This window comes from Helianthus annuus, chromosome 11 (genome assembly GCF_002127325.2).
Source record: "Helianthus annuus cultivar XRQ/B chromosome 11, HanXRQr2.0-SUNRISE, whole genome shotgun sequence".
Taxonomy (NCBI): Eukaryota; Viridiplantae; Streptophyta; class Magnoliopsida; order Asterales; family Asteraceae; genus Helianthus; species Helianthus annuus.
The window spans coordinates 157371670-157387819 of NC_035443.2; the positions used below are offsets into that span (position 1 = coordinate 157371670).

General features: G+C 38.4%; 1 protein-coding gene and 1 long non-coding RNA gene across 5 annotated transcripts; both read right to left on the reverse strand.

The window, feature by feature from the left end:
• Nucleotides 1-1857: 1857 nt before the first annotated feature.
• LOC110899119 lies at nt 1858-9503 on the reverse strand. Of its 4 annotated transcripts, none has more exons than XM_022145997.2 (2): nt 8872-9502; nt 1858-2056 (listed from the first exon to the last, which is right to left on the reverse strand). In XM_022145997.2, exons 1-2 carry the CDS (start codon nt 9438-9440, stop codon nt 1999-2001), a joined length of 627 nt encoding a protein of 208 aa, XP_022001689.1. In that variant the 5' UTR covers nt 9441-9502; the 3' UTR covers nt 1858-1998. The 4 variants fall into 4 exon arrangements, with proteins under 4 accessions (XP_022001689.1, XP_035835660.1, XP_035835661.1 ...); XM_035979767.1 differs by lacking the exon at nt 1858-2056 and adding an exon at nt 3818-4711 and having other exon boundaries at nt 8872-9503; XM_035979768.1 differs by lacking the exon at nt 1858-2056 and adding an exon at nt 3818-4694 and having other exon boundaries at nt 8872-9500.
• A 5595-nt stretch (nt 9504-15098) lies between these two features.
• Nucleotides 15099-16146, reverse strand: LOC118483950. Its single transcript, XR_004872516.1, has 4 exons — nt 16110-16146; nt 15895-16010; nt 15747-15810; nt 15099-15194 (listed from the first exon to the last, which is right to left on the reverse strand). It is a non-coding gene; the product is annotated as an uncharacterized LOC118483950 (long non-coding RNA).
• Nucleotides 16147-16150: the final 4 nt, after the last annotated feature.

Below are 16150 nucleotides of genomic sequence, written 5' to 3' on the forward strand. Positions count from 1 at the left end.
TGTGATCCCTAGCAACCCCCGTCCACGACAGGTGCTGAGTCAAAACTATAGTACTATCCTTGCTAGAGTGATACCTTGTAACACTGTCAAAGCATAGTAACAAGCATTCATAGATCACGTATAACATGCGGGAGCGGTTAGCGTTAAAAGTGTTTGCGTTGTGTGTTGTTGTGTTTTTTTATAACGAACGTATGTAACACCCAAAAGTGCGTTAAAAGAAAATGGGTTCGAGTATACTCACAGTGCGTGTTTAGCTAATAAACATAGTACTTGGATTGAAGGGAGGGCCTGGAGATTAGCCTGAGCATAGAACAGTAGCGTAAGTGTTGAACGGTGCGTAACATAGTGTCAAATGAGATAAGCGGCGAATGGTGAGTAGGTCGGATGGTCATCCACACAGATGGTCATCCGGACGGATGACCATTCGAACGGTTGATCATTCGAATGACTAAGTGTGTTTGTAAATCGTTTTAGAACTTTTGTAGTTTTTGTTGTAGTATAAATCAAGTCATCTAGTCGGATAGTCATCCGGACGGATGGCCATCCGATCAGATAGCTATTAGACTGAGAGTCTGATATTCTTTGAAGTTTTGGTCAAATTGTTTAAGTGTTGAAAATTATAAAGAACAAGTCGCCTGGTCGAATAGTTATTTGATCGGATGGCTATTCGATCGGCGATCTGATGTTTTGGATATTTCACAAAGTTTTCTAAGTTAAAAGATTTGAGTTTTTGATGGAGACAGCATGACGACGTGTTAAACAACGGGAAACCACACCAGGTCCAGCTCAGTCGATCGGATGAGAATTGGTCGTCTCTCCGATGGAAATCCGTTTTCAAACCGGTTCTTAACTAGAGGATGAGTAGAGAGCCTAAATGAGTCCAGATTCCATCGGTCTCGAGTACAAGTGAAGAAAAGTTGAACAAACGTTTGAAAACAGTGAAGTAGTGTTGAAATCTAATTGGGATTTACGTTAAATCATGTGCAAATCCTTTAGATCTCAACAAATCCTGATGAGATGAGATGGTGCCATACAACAGTTTGCATAAGAAATCGTGATGACATCACCTTCAACTAGTCCAAATCAAAATCAGGTGATTTCATCATGAAAATGTAAGATTTTGACGGAGAAGATGATGAGAAAGTGTGTAGTGATGATGGAAGTATAAGATTTAGGGAGAAAACTTCCGAAAATAGCCTTGAATCGAGAGAAAAGTGCTTGAGAGGGACTTGGGAGCGTCTAGGTCAGATAGAGCTGTCACATCAGTGAAAAGTGATGTGATATGCGAGTATTTATAGTGAGAGGGAGAGAGAGAGGCGGTGTAGGTTAAGTGGTCGGATGGCCAGTCGATCGGGTGTTCATTCGACCAGCCGAGTTGTGTTTTGTTGGTTTCCAACTTTCTTTTCGTGTGTTAAGCGTTGCGTTGCGTTTAAGCGAGTTGCGAGTAAGCTTTGCGATGAGATAACCACATATCATTAAACAAGTAATCACATAAATAACACACATGTGATATGCGATAAATTGCGTTTAAATAATGTGCGTTTCGAGTTGTGTTGAGATTGCACTACGATTACCATGTGATATCGTTAGTATAAACAAGCGATGTGATATCCGATAAATTGCGCTTAAATAATATGCGTTGTAACTGCGTTTAATGCGATACTGCGTTTTGAATAAGCGTTGTGAATGCGTTGTAAACCATATTTCAAAAATATAGTTTGACCCATTGCAATAATCGAGATCTCGAGTACAAGGTAATTAAGCAATAATTAAGCAAGAAATGACAGATACAAGTAGTGACCCGAAAGGTCGGGTTGTTACACACCTGACCCGCAGCGGATATGGTACAGGGCATGATATGATTGTTCCATAGCTTTTGACATTTTATTTAAAGTTTAAATATGTATTATCAGCAATATTGATTGTTGCACATAACTTATAAGTTCAATAAGAATCCAAATACAGATAATCGAAAAGAAACATAACACAATTTCCAATTTATTTTACTAAGGCACACATCCTATGTGTCTTTACTTCCATCCTCAACCTTGTGTACCTGTATCATATGTAAAATAATTTTGGGTCAACATAAGTTGGTGAATAGATCTTGATTTTTATTTGAGTTAAAATAGTTTCATTAATTTATCTAAAAAAATGTTTAACATGCAACTTTAAGTGTATAAGTAACATCAATCATCAAATCATCAATCACACAACTACCGCTACTATGAAACCAAACATAATGAAACATAAGTAAGGAAACAATGATGCGGTTCAAGCCCCAAAGAGTGAACCTATGAAACAAGGTGTTGTCCCCCGTTCAACCTATGGCTGTGGGGAACAGGTTAACCGGGTGGTGGATCCACACGAAAGCAATGACACAAAGCGGTAAACACGTAATGCACATGTAAGAAACATGTAACGAAGCATATGAAACGAATCATAAACACATATGAAACTTTAATTTGCATGTGTAAAAATGATAAGAAACATGATGAAACAATACCAAACAAATGGCACATGACACACCCCAAAATGTATAAATGACTAAAAGGGGAAAAAGAAAGATCTACTCACACTGTAGCATTTCGTTAAAATCAGAGGCGGCATTTGGGCTGGCAAAGCTGGGTAGGCGCCCAAGGCCCAAAGATGTTAGCGGCCCAAGAGATTTATAACCTTATTATGTTATGTTATATATAACAAGCCCAAACACTGAACATTAAGCCCCAAAGTTGAAGTAAAAGGCCCAAATTCCAAATTCCAATTGCAGCCCAAACACTGAACATTATGTAGGTGGTGTGGGGCTTGAGCGCTAAAAAAAAAAATTCCTCAAAACTGCTTTGATCGTAGTTTGTGATAGGGATTTTCAGTTTTTTTACTTTTTTTCATCATCATCCAATCATCTATAATATTCAAGATTTATTCCTTGAGGTATGTAATTTTCAATTGTAAAATCAATTAATAGAATGTATTTTTTTATTTTTATGTTTAGATTTATATAATTAGTCAATTACATGAGATGAAGCCTTGAATCTTTGTTGTTTAGATTTATGGATTTAGAACTAGATGAAACTATGAATCTTTAATGTTTGAAATTAAATGATTGAATCCTTTGAGACTTTGATGTATAATTGTTTATTGTTTAGGTTTAGAGTTAGATGAAAATTACTAGTTTTAAACTTTGATTTTCTTTTTTTTTTTTGTCCAGAAATTCTGCCACCCATTCCTAAATACAAATACCCATCCGGTAGTCATAAACGTAAAAATGCATATCATGTTGTTTGGTCTAGAAATCATTTTCCTAATGCTATAAATGCATTTCATGTGCTTTTGACACTTCTGGTAAGGGTGGAATCGGCAGAGAGAAGTTTTTCTAAATTGAAGTTGTTGAAGTCTTATTTGCGATCGTCAATGTCCCAAGAAAGACTTAATGGATTGGCGATGATATCTCTTCAAAACGAAATATTAGAAAGGTATGGAATATAAAACTTGATCGAGAGCTTTGCTTCCGGTAACCACACCTTCCAGATCCAAACTCCGCTGCAAGACAAGAAAAATTGTTGACGGTTTTGGTTGAGGATCATGTTTGAGACAGGCCCAAAAAAAGATTCCGCACCTCCTCTCAGACGGTTTTATCTCCCAGGGTACAACAACCGGAACAGTATATGTACTGCCGGAGATGGCTCTCACGCCCGAGATTGTAGGTCCCGATATGGATCGTCGGACTATGATGATTTCTTGTTTCAGATGCCGTAGCGAGTGCGGAATCCAAGCTACGACATAAACCGAGCGAGAGAATGAACAGTACACAAAGATATTTAACGATTAACAGTTTCATGTATTGATTTCGACAGAGTTTCGGTACAAGACTCGAATAATACAAAGCAACCAGACAACTCTCTCTCACTACACTCTCTCTCTCTCTGTGTGTCTCCCTTCTCTTTTTCACTTTCTGTCTCAGTTGCTGTTTATATAGGGGACCAGTCGACGAAATGCTTTGACCCGACCAAACCTCAAAGTCGACGAAACCTTGTAGAGTTTCGTCGACATGCATGCACAATTAACAGGTTTCGGCCCAAGTGAATTTAGGCCCAAGTGATTTGATTGGCCCAAGAAGTTGATTGGTCCAAAATACATGTACATGCACGTAGATAAATTCTCAAATATGCAGATTGTAAGTTTAGTCAACCGTGTGACATCATCATGATGATGTCATTGTGATGTGTCATCGGGAATAGGTTCGCGGCTCTCCGTGCTTCGCGTGTCGAACTCGAACTCTGGGGCACACGACGGAGGAATGTCGTGACGTCGAGCTTGAGCCGAACCTAACCAAGTCGAACCGAATCGAATCGAACCGAGACGAGTCGCGTCCACATAAAGTGTACCAACAAACTCCCCCTTGGACGCTACTCGTGAGGTTCGTCTTCCGTGTCTTTCATGTCGGAGGATCTTCAAAGTCTTCACGCGTCGTAAGTAGAAAGTGTATTAACAAACTCCCGCTTTTATCTAGGAAGCGTATCAATAAACTCCCCCTTTGATTATGCTCGTGAATCTTTTGATCTTCAATACTTAAGATCCTTGTGGTGTTGATGATTGGTCAGCGGCAACTCGATCATCTTTATCATTTGAGTGCCTTCACGTCGTGTCTTCATTCCAAAGCTTGTCATCGAACATGTTCTCTTTGCCTTTAGCATCTGCACATGCAAGAAATCTAAACACGTAATGAGAACAACCGCTTGGAATATAGTTAACATAAACGAACGACACACATGTGACCATGTTCCGTCCGACAGTTTGAAAGTTTAACACATTTTTATCAATTTTAGGTTTTAACTTTCAAAAACTTGCAAATTTCCACCGTTTATGAAGATTCAGTCATTTTGGTTTCCGTTCAGGTTTCAGGTAACAAAGACTCGAGTTCTAACATTGGGCAATCGAAAATAAGATACAAATAAAATCTTTTTGGCTTTTTTAAAGTTTATATTAAAACACACCTAAAATCTTTTTGGAATTTTTGAATATGTGAAATGTAAGGACAGAAAGCAGTAAATAAATATTTACAGACATTAATTTTGCGAGTTTCGAGGGTAAGAGAATCATATCAGTGTACGGTCATGCCAAAACGCTCTTGTTGTTCAATTAGTTAATATTAAGATAAGCATCCAATAACGATTATCGGTATTGTTGTCCACTTAAGCTCAACTTATCAGATGTACTCGTCGAGAGGGGATACGATTATTGTATGATTTATACTTACCAACCGGTGTTCATCCACACACGACACATTCCTGTATCAAGGTATGCACGAGAGTTCATCTTACTGGTGACTATACCATTTATCATCTGTTTTGACGTATATGAAAATGTGAGATACTCACTTATTTTGGATGAATACAAGCCCTATGTGATAAAATCACTTATTGATGAGGAACTTGATATTCGATGCATGAGGGCACAGGAGCAAGTCCGTGAACAGGTCAGTACTAACGTACTGCAAAGAGACGAACTTGACTCCCGGATAAATGTGATGTATTATCACTTATTTTGTTTGGACATGTGATTGTTGATCACTTATTGAGGCCGTATGCAGTATGTACATGTATGTTTGGTATCATGGAAGATCTAGACTTGCGTCCCCGTTGTTTTCGGTAAAAGAAACAACCATGATACCCGGATGATAAACATCATAAAGACCACGTATCTCAGAACCTCGGCAATCTATCAAACAAAATTTCGGTACCAAGACAATATGCCAATGAGCAGTTCCCACACGGTCTTCAGTCGATTTAGGTTTATATCACCCTGTACACTTTAAAATGATTGTGAGCCTACCCATACATCTTATATAGAGCTGCTTATCGTTTTTCATTTAAGGTTTAAAGAGGTTTGGACGGACCACTGATGTACTATCATTTTCTCTTTTGTTCGTCAGGAAACTCTTTTTTATTTTTCTATTGTTTTTGTGTTTTTGAAATTTTTCGATGTTTTTGTATTTTTAAAATTTTTCAATGTTTATGTATTTTTCGTTTTTACTCCCCCTAAAATGCAAAAAGTACGAGAAATTAAGAAAACACAAACAAATATTTACAAAAATGATTTTTTGATGTTGGTTTAACTCATGTTTTACCTCGATGTCGTTTACCAAAACTAATTTTAATCAGAAATGATTTATCGAATTCTGGAAAAATCAGTTGGCATGTCGGTAATCGGTGTGGACCAAAACAACATTGATGAGTTTCATATTGAAACAATCACGTGTGAGGTGATATTCGAGATCAACGTGTCTGGTCAAGGAGTGCTGTACAAGATGTTAGAAAATCATAAAGCAGCTTAAATATCGACAAGGATAGGAGATATTAAAAATTCAAAACCGTAATCCTGCTACTACTTCGTGCATTGGCAGGAAGCTGAGTGCTCTCCCAAACTGGATATCCACCCGGTGTGGATTTTAAGATCGATTTTGCAGCTACTTCAATGAACCGAGAATTCTCTTCACAGCAACAAGATCAAAAACCTCCAAGGTCTCTGGCTGGTAAGTGACAAGGGAGCATGTGGGAAAGCTTGTACACATCATCATTGGTCGGTCCATACATGATCTCTTCCACGTACTTTTGCATCAGCAAAGGTCTCCGTCTTTCTCCTTTAGAAGTAGTGAGGGGTTGTTTAATCCACTCCAAGGTATCCGCGCACACCTGGTGTAGTTTGTTAAACAAACAAATTTTCTTCAATCACACCGTAGAGAAAAGTACCCTACACGCTCATCTTGTGGACTTCGAACTTCTTGTGGAAGAAAAATTCATCAATCTTCAAAAAGCTTCAGACGTGCTGCAGGCGTGTACTTTTCATTGGAATATTTCCTGAGGACCCGATCAAAACCTTCAACAATCAAATTTTGGAACATTTTTCATCTTGTCGAAATCTTTCAACTTCATTCAACCACATTCTATCATCATCATTCCTTCGTAGGAATATTTGTCTTCTTTTCCTTTTCTCTCTCCATCAAAGGCAACAATATTCTCCTAGATGTAACCATGTTCCGGAGCCTTATGTCGCCGATCTTGTGCATGGACGCTCCACCATCAACAATCCTAAGACTATCAATAGTTCCTCCTGGAACATCCTGCACACTCATTCAAAGATTAGTTGGATATGGGGACCCAAGCCGTCATAGATTTGGGTCGTCCGTCATCATCGAGAATTGTGACATCCATTTCCCGATGATTCGGAATTGCTGTAGCTCCCCCTGAAACAGTTGCCGATTTTGGTTTCCAAATCTGTTTTTGTTTTTCTTTTTTTAACTTCTAACTTAACAGACTGTGTTTGGCTAACCTCTGGTTTCAAAGCCTTTTCAACTTCTTTTCTTTGTTTCTTTTTCTGTTTCTTTTCTCATTGTTTAACAAGACGAGGGTCCTGTTTTGGTGAAACAGATCTTTTATGGTAACAATTACCATGGGGGGCATCAAATTTTGCCTTTCCTTTCGTGAGATATGGACAGTTTTTGACAATGTGCCCATACTCACCACATTCAAAACATGATCTCCGCTCAACAAACCTCGAAGTATCATAACTGTAAAAACTTGATGATGAACTTCGTGATCTTGAGGTACTTGGGCCTACATCACAACAGTTGGTGTGTTGTGTATAGTTGTTTTAACTGTTTCTTTTCAAAATTTTCTTTTGTATAACAAACTATGTGTTGGATTTGTTTTCAAAAGATTCAATTTTATCCGACCCTCGGGATTTCACGAAGTTCACCTTCTGAACCTTCTTCTTGTTTTGGCTTTGTTTGCCTTTTCCCTTTCCTTGGTGAACGTGACTTTGCTTTCGTTAATTGTTTTGTGGTTGCAATTTTTGATTCCCATATTTTTTCTAACTTCGGATTTTGGGATAGGAGCACAATGAGTTACTACAACTCCTAGGCTCGACTTTCCCAAAAACTTACTAGTAGAATCTTCAAAAAGTTTATCAGTCAAGCATTGATTAACATTCTTGATTGGGAAATCCTTGTCTGAATATATTTTATCAGATCCAATCAACATGTAAAGCAAATTCACGCTTTCACAACTCTCAAACTCTTGCGAAGACGTGGACTCAACAAGGACAGTATTAGCAGGTTTTGCGGGAGGATCACATAGAATATGATTCTCAAGAGGTATGTCCTCTACATCAGACTGTGCTAAGTTAGTATCCTCAGACTCATCATCTGAAGAATTAGCATCCACAACAATGACTGGAGAATCCTGATTTTGTTCAGCAGTTGATACTTTCGTATCTGCTGACACATCCAAATCTGATAATACTTCCTTTTTGTAACCAAGTCCAGCTGCGAATTCGTCAACGTCTAATGGAGCAGATGGCTCAAATTGAGGTTTATTCTCCTCATCAGGCATTGTGGTATAATTGTGTCTAACAGGTGGAGGACACTTCTTATATCCAATGCACGTGACATCTTCTTTCTTTTTCTGTATGTCAATGATGTGATCCAGCACATACCTCGAGTTTGAATAACTATCTAGCTTAAGCTGGATCGCTTCACTTTCACACTTAACACAGGCCAATTCTATTTCTGTTTCCTCAAGCCTATTGATGTAATTGTTTATCACAGTTTTTTTTTCTTGAAACCAGTTTTGTTAGCTCGGACTTATCTTCCTTCAATGTGTCAATTATCCTTTTAAATTCATTTTCATGATTTTTGTGAAACATATTGGCCTCTGTGCATTTTGAAAGATCCGCAATCAAACTTTGATTGTGGATAAATATCACGTCGTACTTGCTTTGCAAATCGTCATATTTGCTTTATAAATCAGACAATTTAGCATTTAACTCAACACAACTATCACACCTATCCGAACTTGGTTCATCGACACATACCTGACTGGATTCACAGATATTGACTCATTTGCCTCAGAATCAACAACCTCCCTTGTTGATTCATATTCAGATCCATCCTCGCTTGAACTTGAGATTTGTACCATCTTCAACTGAGCTTGAAACATCTTCAACTGGGCTACCGTCATGTTCAGAACTGTCATCATTTCCCGAGGACTCAACATTGCTGACATTCTTGACAATTTCAGCATAAAACGTTGTTCTTGTTTGACCACTGTTCTCCAACTGAACTGTCGGATCACAATTGACAGTAGATTTATCCCGTAGATTGACTTTTGATGGTGGAGGGTTACTTGACGGTGTGGGGGACTGAAGCCAAGATGGCACTCAACCCTTACTCGTGTACACATTATCCCCAACTGGTTGTGGTGTTCCATACATATCGGTGCTTGAGACAAAAACCGTTTGTAGCTGAGCATGTTGAGCAGGTCTTGTAGATGAGGCACCCGGTTGTGGTTCACCATACATATTTCTTGTAACAGTGTAGTACCTCCACAATTTCCATAATACATCTTAGGACCAGGTTTCCCACCCCACCAATCTGAAGTCATAATGGATTGAAAATAATCAACTCAACAGGCAATGGTGAAACTTTTGAGAACCTATTTGTATTAGAAAAGAGACCACTAAAAATGATGTCAACGAAGCACTAAAGTCCACTAATAATTGATGTGAAAATTAATATCCACTAAAAATTAATGGATATGAATATTGAATGTTGGCCCACTTAGAATCAATATCCACTAAAAATTACTAATATCCACTAATTATAGAATGTTGGCCCACTTGAGAAGAGAATAAACCCAGACCACAAAACCAATGAATTGTCTGATGTCCACGAATAACTGATCACTAACAAAACCAGGCCCAGCTAAAATATGGTCCACGAAAAATGTGAGAAAACTTTGTGGTGGCCTGGTCCACGAAGAACAGTTCTTCGTTGAATACAAACCCAAAATAAGTTCAGGCACAAAACAATTTGTGAGCCCAAATATCTATTCGAAACCTAAAATGATTGAACAGTTTAATTTAATTAAAACAATTTTTGTGGATCACAACAAGACAAAACATATTACAAATTCGTGAGGAACCAGACAAAAAGGAAACACCTTCAGTATTTCGTAGAAAGTTGAAAGTTGTGAATAGTTGAGTTGGTGAGCTTTATATATTTTAAACAGAATCTTGTTTCTGAAATATAGAAAGTTAAAAGCTGGTTTACCCAAGATAGTTAGAAAACAAATATTCAAAAATCGCTTCCGGTGCCTTTTTCCAGTGAGCTTCTTCGCCGGAAAAATGGTGAAACGAGTTTATAACGTCAAAGCTCAAAACAACTTGTATTTCCGATTATCTCCAACATTTTTAAACAAGTTTTAACCAAAAACGACACCAAACAACAACCATTTTCGAGTTTTCATTCTTATTTTCAGCCAACAAAAACTGGGTCTTTGATTTTTGTCTAAGAAAGGCTCAAAAACCCACTCGATACCACTTGTAGGTCCTGATACCGATCGTCGGACTACGATGATTTCTTGTTTGAGATGCCGTAGCGAGTGCGGAATCCAAGCAACGACACAAACTGAGCGAGAGAATGAACAGTACACAAAGATATTTAACGATTAACAGTTTCATGTATTGATTTCGATAGAGTTTCGGTACAAGATTCGAATAATAAAAAGCAAGCAGACAACTCTCTCTCACTACACTCTCTCTCTCTGTGTCTCCCTTCTCTTTTTCACTTTCTGTCTCAGTTGCTGTTTATATAGCAGACCAGTCGACGAAATGCTTTGACTCAACGAAACCTCAAAGTCGACCAAACCTTGTAGAGTTTCGTCGACATGCATGCACAATTAACAGGTTTCGGCCCAAGTGAATTTAGGCCCAAGTGATTTGATTGGCCCAAGAAGTTGATTGGTCCAAAATACCTGTACATGCACGTACATAAACTCTCAAATATGCAGATTGTAAGTTTAGTCAACCTTGTGATGTCATGATGATGTCATGGTGATGTGTCATCGGGAATAGGCGCACGACGGAGGAATGTCGTGACGTCGAGCTTGAGCCGAACCTAACCAAGTCAAACCGAATCGAATCGAACTGAGTCGAGTCGCGTCCACATAAAGTGTACCAACAGAGATTACACCGGGTATAAAGGTATTCATATTTTTAATTACAAGGTAGTCAATCTTGTAATAAATATGTTTTAATTGTATTAAAACGGAATTGAAGTGTTCAACGTAACTGTCAGATTAATTGATTAATTCACGACGATCTCGTAACTGACCGAGACTAGGTTGACTGATCGTGACCAGCGCGCAAGGGAGCTGCACACTATATGGTCGGATCCACGCCTACGCGAGCCGCATGCCGCTCGCATGCTAGACGCGCACACTGCACTAGAACCAGCGCTATGCGCGCGGTACGTAGACCAGTGCACCTAGTTAATACTGCAAACCTGCACACGGTTGTTCCGGCTTGTTAGCCCCCGCGTCATGCTAAGTGGACGTAGAATCCGCTACGCACCAGGCCTTGCACCATTCACACTCCCGCACGCTTGCACTACGCGTTGTGCGCTTGAGAGGCCTGTGCCACATCATCCTCCTAAGTCACCCGCTGGTGCACCATAAGCGGACCAACCACATTCCTCACCAATGATGTGCGCCATGCGCCTAAGGAGCTCGCGCCGTATCGACATGCGACATGCGACATGCCATGGCATCTACCTACACCACCCAAGGGTACGCCATAAGCGGACCCGCCATGTTTCTGACAATGCGCTGATGAGCAAAAATACAAAGGCGGTGTGCGAAGTTCAAGGTGCACCACATTGGGCTTATAGCCCACGTCACATGTGCGTGGGTGCTGGTGCGATGCACCCTTTAGGTCCCACTAGTATTTGCCTTTAAGGAAACAATTTACAAGGAGTGCTCCTCCTTATATACTAAGTTTTGTCATTCCATCTATGTGGGACAAGGTGAAAAATCTCAATCCATTTTTCTGTTCTTTGTTTGTTCCTAACATACAACTTCAAGCTTCGATATCTCATTCATTTTAGCTCTATTTGGACATAGTTTGAACACAAACCCATAAATAATTATATATACAACAGATATATAAATATTATTGATGTACAAAATATTTAGTGAAAAACTCATTTTCACTAAATGTCCAACAACTCATTAAAGATTAAATATCCCTCCTCACAACTACACCATGAATCTATGCAATTTATCAAATCCATTTATTGTTAGTTTGATGGACTTTTCACCCATGCAAATTGTACGGATCTTGGTCTACTTTTGGTAGTGGGTGATCGAAAATGGTTGCATCACACCTTAATAGTTAGAAAATAAATGATGAAATTTCTTTAAATAAATACCACCCGGTCAATTATGGTGCCTCAAATTTTGGTTGACGACTTGACCCCACACTCGCCATATTTAATGTTTAGTTTCATTTCCATTTTAACTTTCCCAATGATTACCTTATGCGTGGGGATTCCCCAAGCAGCACTATTAATATATTTCACCGCTCTACTCTACTGGTAGCTAATGCGTGTGAGATATTAAAATTAGCAGTAGTATCCTCTAAACATCACAATTGTAAAAATACTATGAATCATGTATTCACCCAAAGCATTTAAAATAAATAAAAAGGGGAGTTCATGAAACTCATCAGCTTAGCAGTGTGCAAGTATAACGAGTGCTAATGGAGGTGTCTCCTATGATGCATGCGTAATCATCAAATCGGGCCTTATTGTAGCAAATACTGTAGGTCCGGCTAGGGGAGGATCTAGTCGCCTAATCCTTGTGTACAAACCAACCCGGTTGTGTGGAATCCAACCGAGATAGCAAACCGAGATCGAACACAACAATGGTAAACACGAGATACAAGACACAAAGATTCAATGATTAACACCCTTGTATTAATGCTTGAAAAACAGTTACAGCTCAATGTTTACAAATGCTCTTTGTAAACTCTCTCTAGTTCTCTCGTGTGTGTTCTCTATGTTTCCTATCTGTCTTCTGTCTATATATAGTCACAGAACACATCAGCATCGACGAAACCAAATGAGCATCGACGAAACGAGAGACAGGCGACGAATCAGAATCATGGTCGACGAAACAAGTCTGTTTCGTCGACTTCCAAACCGTTTCGTCGAAGTGGGCTTTGGTCCAAACAGTTGAAGCCCAACTGTGTTTCGCCGACTTTGTTTGAGCCCAAGTGTTTGTTTCGATGTCCTTGATGTCTTGGCCCACCATTGTTGTTGTAGCACACGACGGAGGAATGTCGTGGCTCAAACCGAATCACGTCGAGCCGAGTCGCGTCCACAAATATGTATCAACAAATACCATTAGTGTTTGTGTTTCTAATTATCATAGTTACACCTAGGGTGATGGAAGATATTACTATGTATTAATCATGACCAATGACCTTCGGGTTTCTAGAATGTTGGAACACAACTCAGTATGTAGAAAATAAATGATGAAATTTCCTTAAAGAAAGCCCCACCTAGCCTATTTAGGTGATGCAAAATCATACTTGACCCCACACTTGTTATATATACTATGTTTAGTTTCATATCCATTTTAAGTTGGACGATGACCACTTTATCATTGATTTGAATCCAAGATATGCATATATTCAAAATACCTCAACTGATATTGTATCTTACAAATGTAATGTTCCCAAAATTTATATATAAAACAAATTATCCTTATTTGAAAATTAATGCGAATTTTCTTTGGTCATGGGACTATTGTTACTTTTAGCCTTTATTGGACGTACACAATTTTGAATTAGTTACTTTATAACATTGTGATTGTCAAAAAAAACCTTCAGGGGGGTAGCGCAGCATAGTGGTAAGCACATGAGAGCCTGTAGCCAGAGGTTTTAGATTTGAATACAACTACTCTAGCACTTTCCGCTTAACCCCCTAAAAGACCACCTACCCAACGTCATTAAATAGAAAATGATGCACACCGAAGCGATAGATTCCCGAGCCCAAGACACAGGGCGTAAAGTGCAAAAGAGCAGCGCTTTTCATACGCAAAGCGCAAATTATCTATAAAAACTTTTTTTATATTTCTCTAGGTTTTTAGCATCACCGACCAAAAAATTAGCTATAAATTAGCTTATATAAAATTTAATATATCAACATCTTGATGCACAAAACATTTCCCGTACAAGAAGCGCGCTTCATGCAGCTTTTACGTGTGATTTTTGCACCTTATGTGCGCTTTTGTACTTTGTGTGCCTCGCCTAGTCAGAAGCGAGAAACCCTGCGCCAGTGGTTAGGCACTCCCGCTTTTTAAAACCAATGGTGGCAGGTGCAGGTATTTACCTTCAAAGCATCAAATTTAAACCGAGCATTATAGTTGGTATGCAAAGCACGCCCCATCCCTTCCAAAATGACCTACACAAATAAATCATAAACTCGTTCACCAATGTTTTCACAGTAATAAATCCGGATAAAATTTTGGCTAAACAACATGGTTTGAAGTTGAAGAACCGCATACCAAATCAGCATCTTTGGCAACAGCAGCTAGCTCAGAGCTGACCTGACCTGCCTCAAGTCAATGCAGGGACGCCCGCAAACATTTTCAACCACCATTAACGGAGTTGAAGATAACTTCTCACTCGGATTATCTTGAGTATTACTCATTGCATCCATAAGTAAACCACCAGCTTCAGCAGCTCCACGAAGAATGTCACAGTGCTGTCGTTGTAACAAAAACAAAATAATTCAGCAAAAATAAAATAATTATAAATTATTACAAAATCGGGCCATATAATTTTTTTATAAAAACTTGGCTGCTGGAAGGGAATTTGCAACAAGCACAACCTGTATAACAAAATTTAATTAGCAAATTGTAAAATTTAAAAATAATAAAGGGTAATTATGTCATTCTGACTCACTTCAGTTCCACGGCGTAGAAGCTCACGGGCCAGGGGAAGCATTCCTAAAACAACATCAGCACAGCACCTGAATTGTCCACAAAAAGCAAAGCTCGCTTATGACGAAAAGAGTGTTTCTTGTCTCCAAAACCCATTCTTTCCTTAAACGCATCAAAATCATCCACCTAAAACACACGCACAATTAGATGCGTCATTCTTTTTTCTTTTTTGTTCATAAACATTTAATATTTAATTGTACTTGCCCGCCATGGTCTTTGCATCTTTTTGCGACTCATTCTATATATTTCAATAAGCGTTCCTTTGTGATAAAGATCAACACAAGCACGGGATCCCCAATAGAAGATATTTGCAACAAGAACGCCTTCTATTAATGTAAGAAGTCTTGTTTCCTGAAAAAGAAGAATTGATTATTTAGCGGGTAATGTAAAATGCACTAAAACAAGCAAAACATAAAATATTTTTAAAAAATGTCTACAATTTTGGGAGTAATTAATGATAGGGGTGTGCACGGTTCGGTTCGGTTATTAGCATTAACCGAAACTGTAACCGAAGTCATTGGTTAATTGGTACGGCTTATTCTAGTTAATTTGTCGGTTTTTTGGTTCGATTCCGTTAATTTCGGTTAATAACCAAACCAAACAAGGGCTAATTTTTACTTAAAATACATGTAATGGATGTATAAACACATGAAATGGAGGTATAAATAAACAAAATGGAGGGTATAAATACATGAAATGGTAGTATAAAACATGAAATGGGGGTATAAAAGCTAAAAATATATGAAAATATAAATGGTTTGCTTCGGTTAATTTCAGTTAACCGATGGTACAAAAAAACCGATAACCAATTTCGGTTTGGTTTCTTAGGTTTTCGGTTCGGGTTCGGTTAACGGTTTCGTTATTGCTCACCTTAATTAATGATACCATGAATTGCAAACATACCTCACTCATACTATCAAGCTCCATTAAAAGATCAGGCAAGACAGCAAGTGATGCCTCATTCTCTCTGCCAAACAATTTAAATTAAGTTTCAATAAATTGAAATTTCATAAGGGTTTATAGAAAAGGAAAAAAAATATATAAATAATACCTCTGTTTAATAGTACTATATGCATCAAAAAAGTTAAATTCTCGCAAGCATTCTTCTCTTAATTCAAGAAGATTCGCAAGGCCTAATTTTCATAAGCAGCAGGTTCTTCCATCAATCTGTAGCATATTAAGGTGTTATGCACAAAGAGAAATTGTAAAGTACAAGTTGTTGGAAAATATTTAATTAATAATACTTTAGGGATATGTTATATTTACCTTGCCAAATGAGCTGAAAATGCACCAGCAAAGGCAACACC

Coding starts and splice junctions, on each gene's coding strand:
- LOC110899119 (XM_035979767.1), bottom strand. CDS start 9,440: ATGACTTCAGATTGGTGGGGTGGGAAACCTGGTCCTAAGATGTATTAT. Junction 4,712..8,871: donor ATATCTGTGAATCCAGTCAG/GTATGTGTCGAT, acceptor TTACGTGTTTAG/ATTTCTTGCATGTGCAGATG.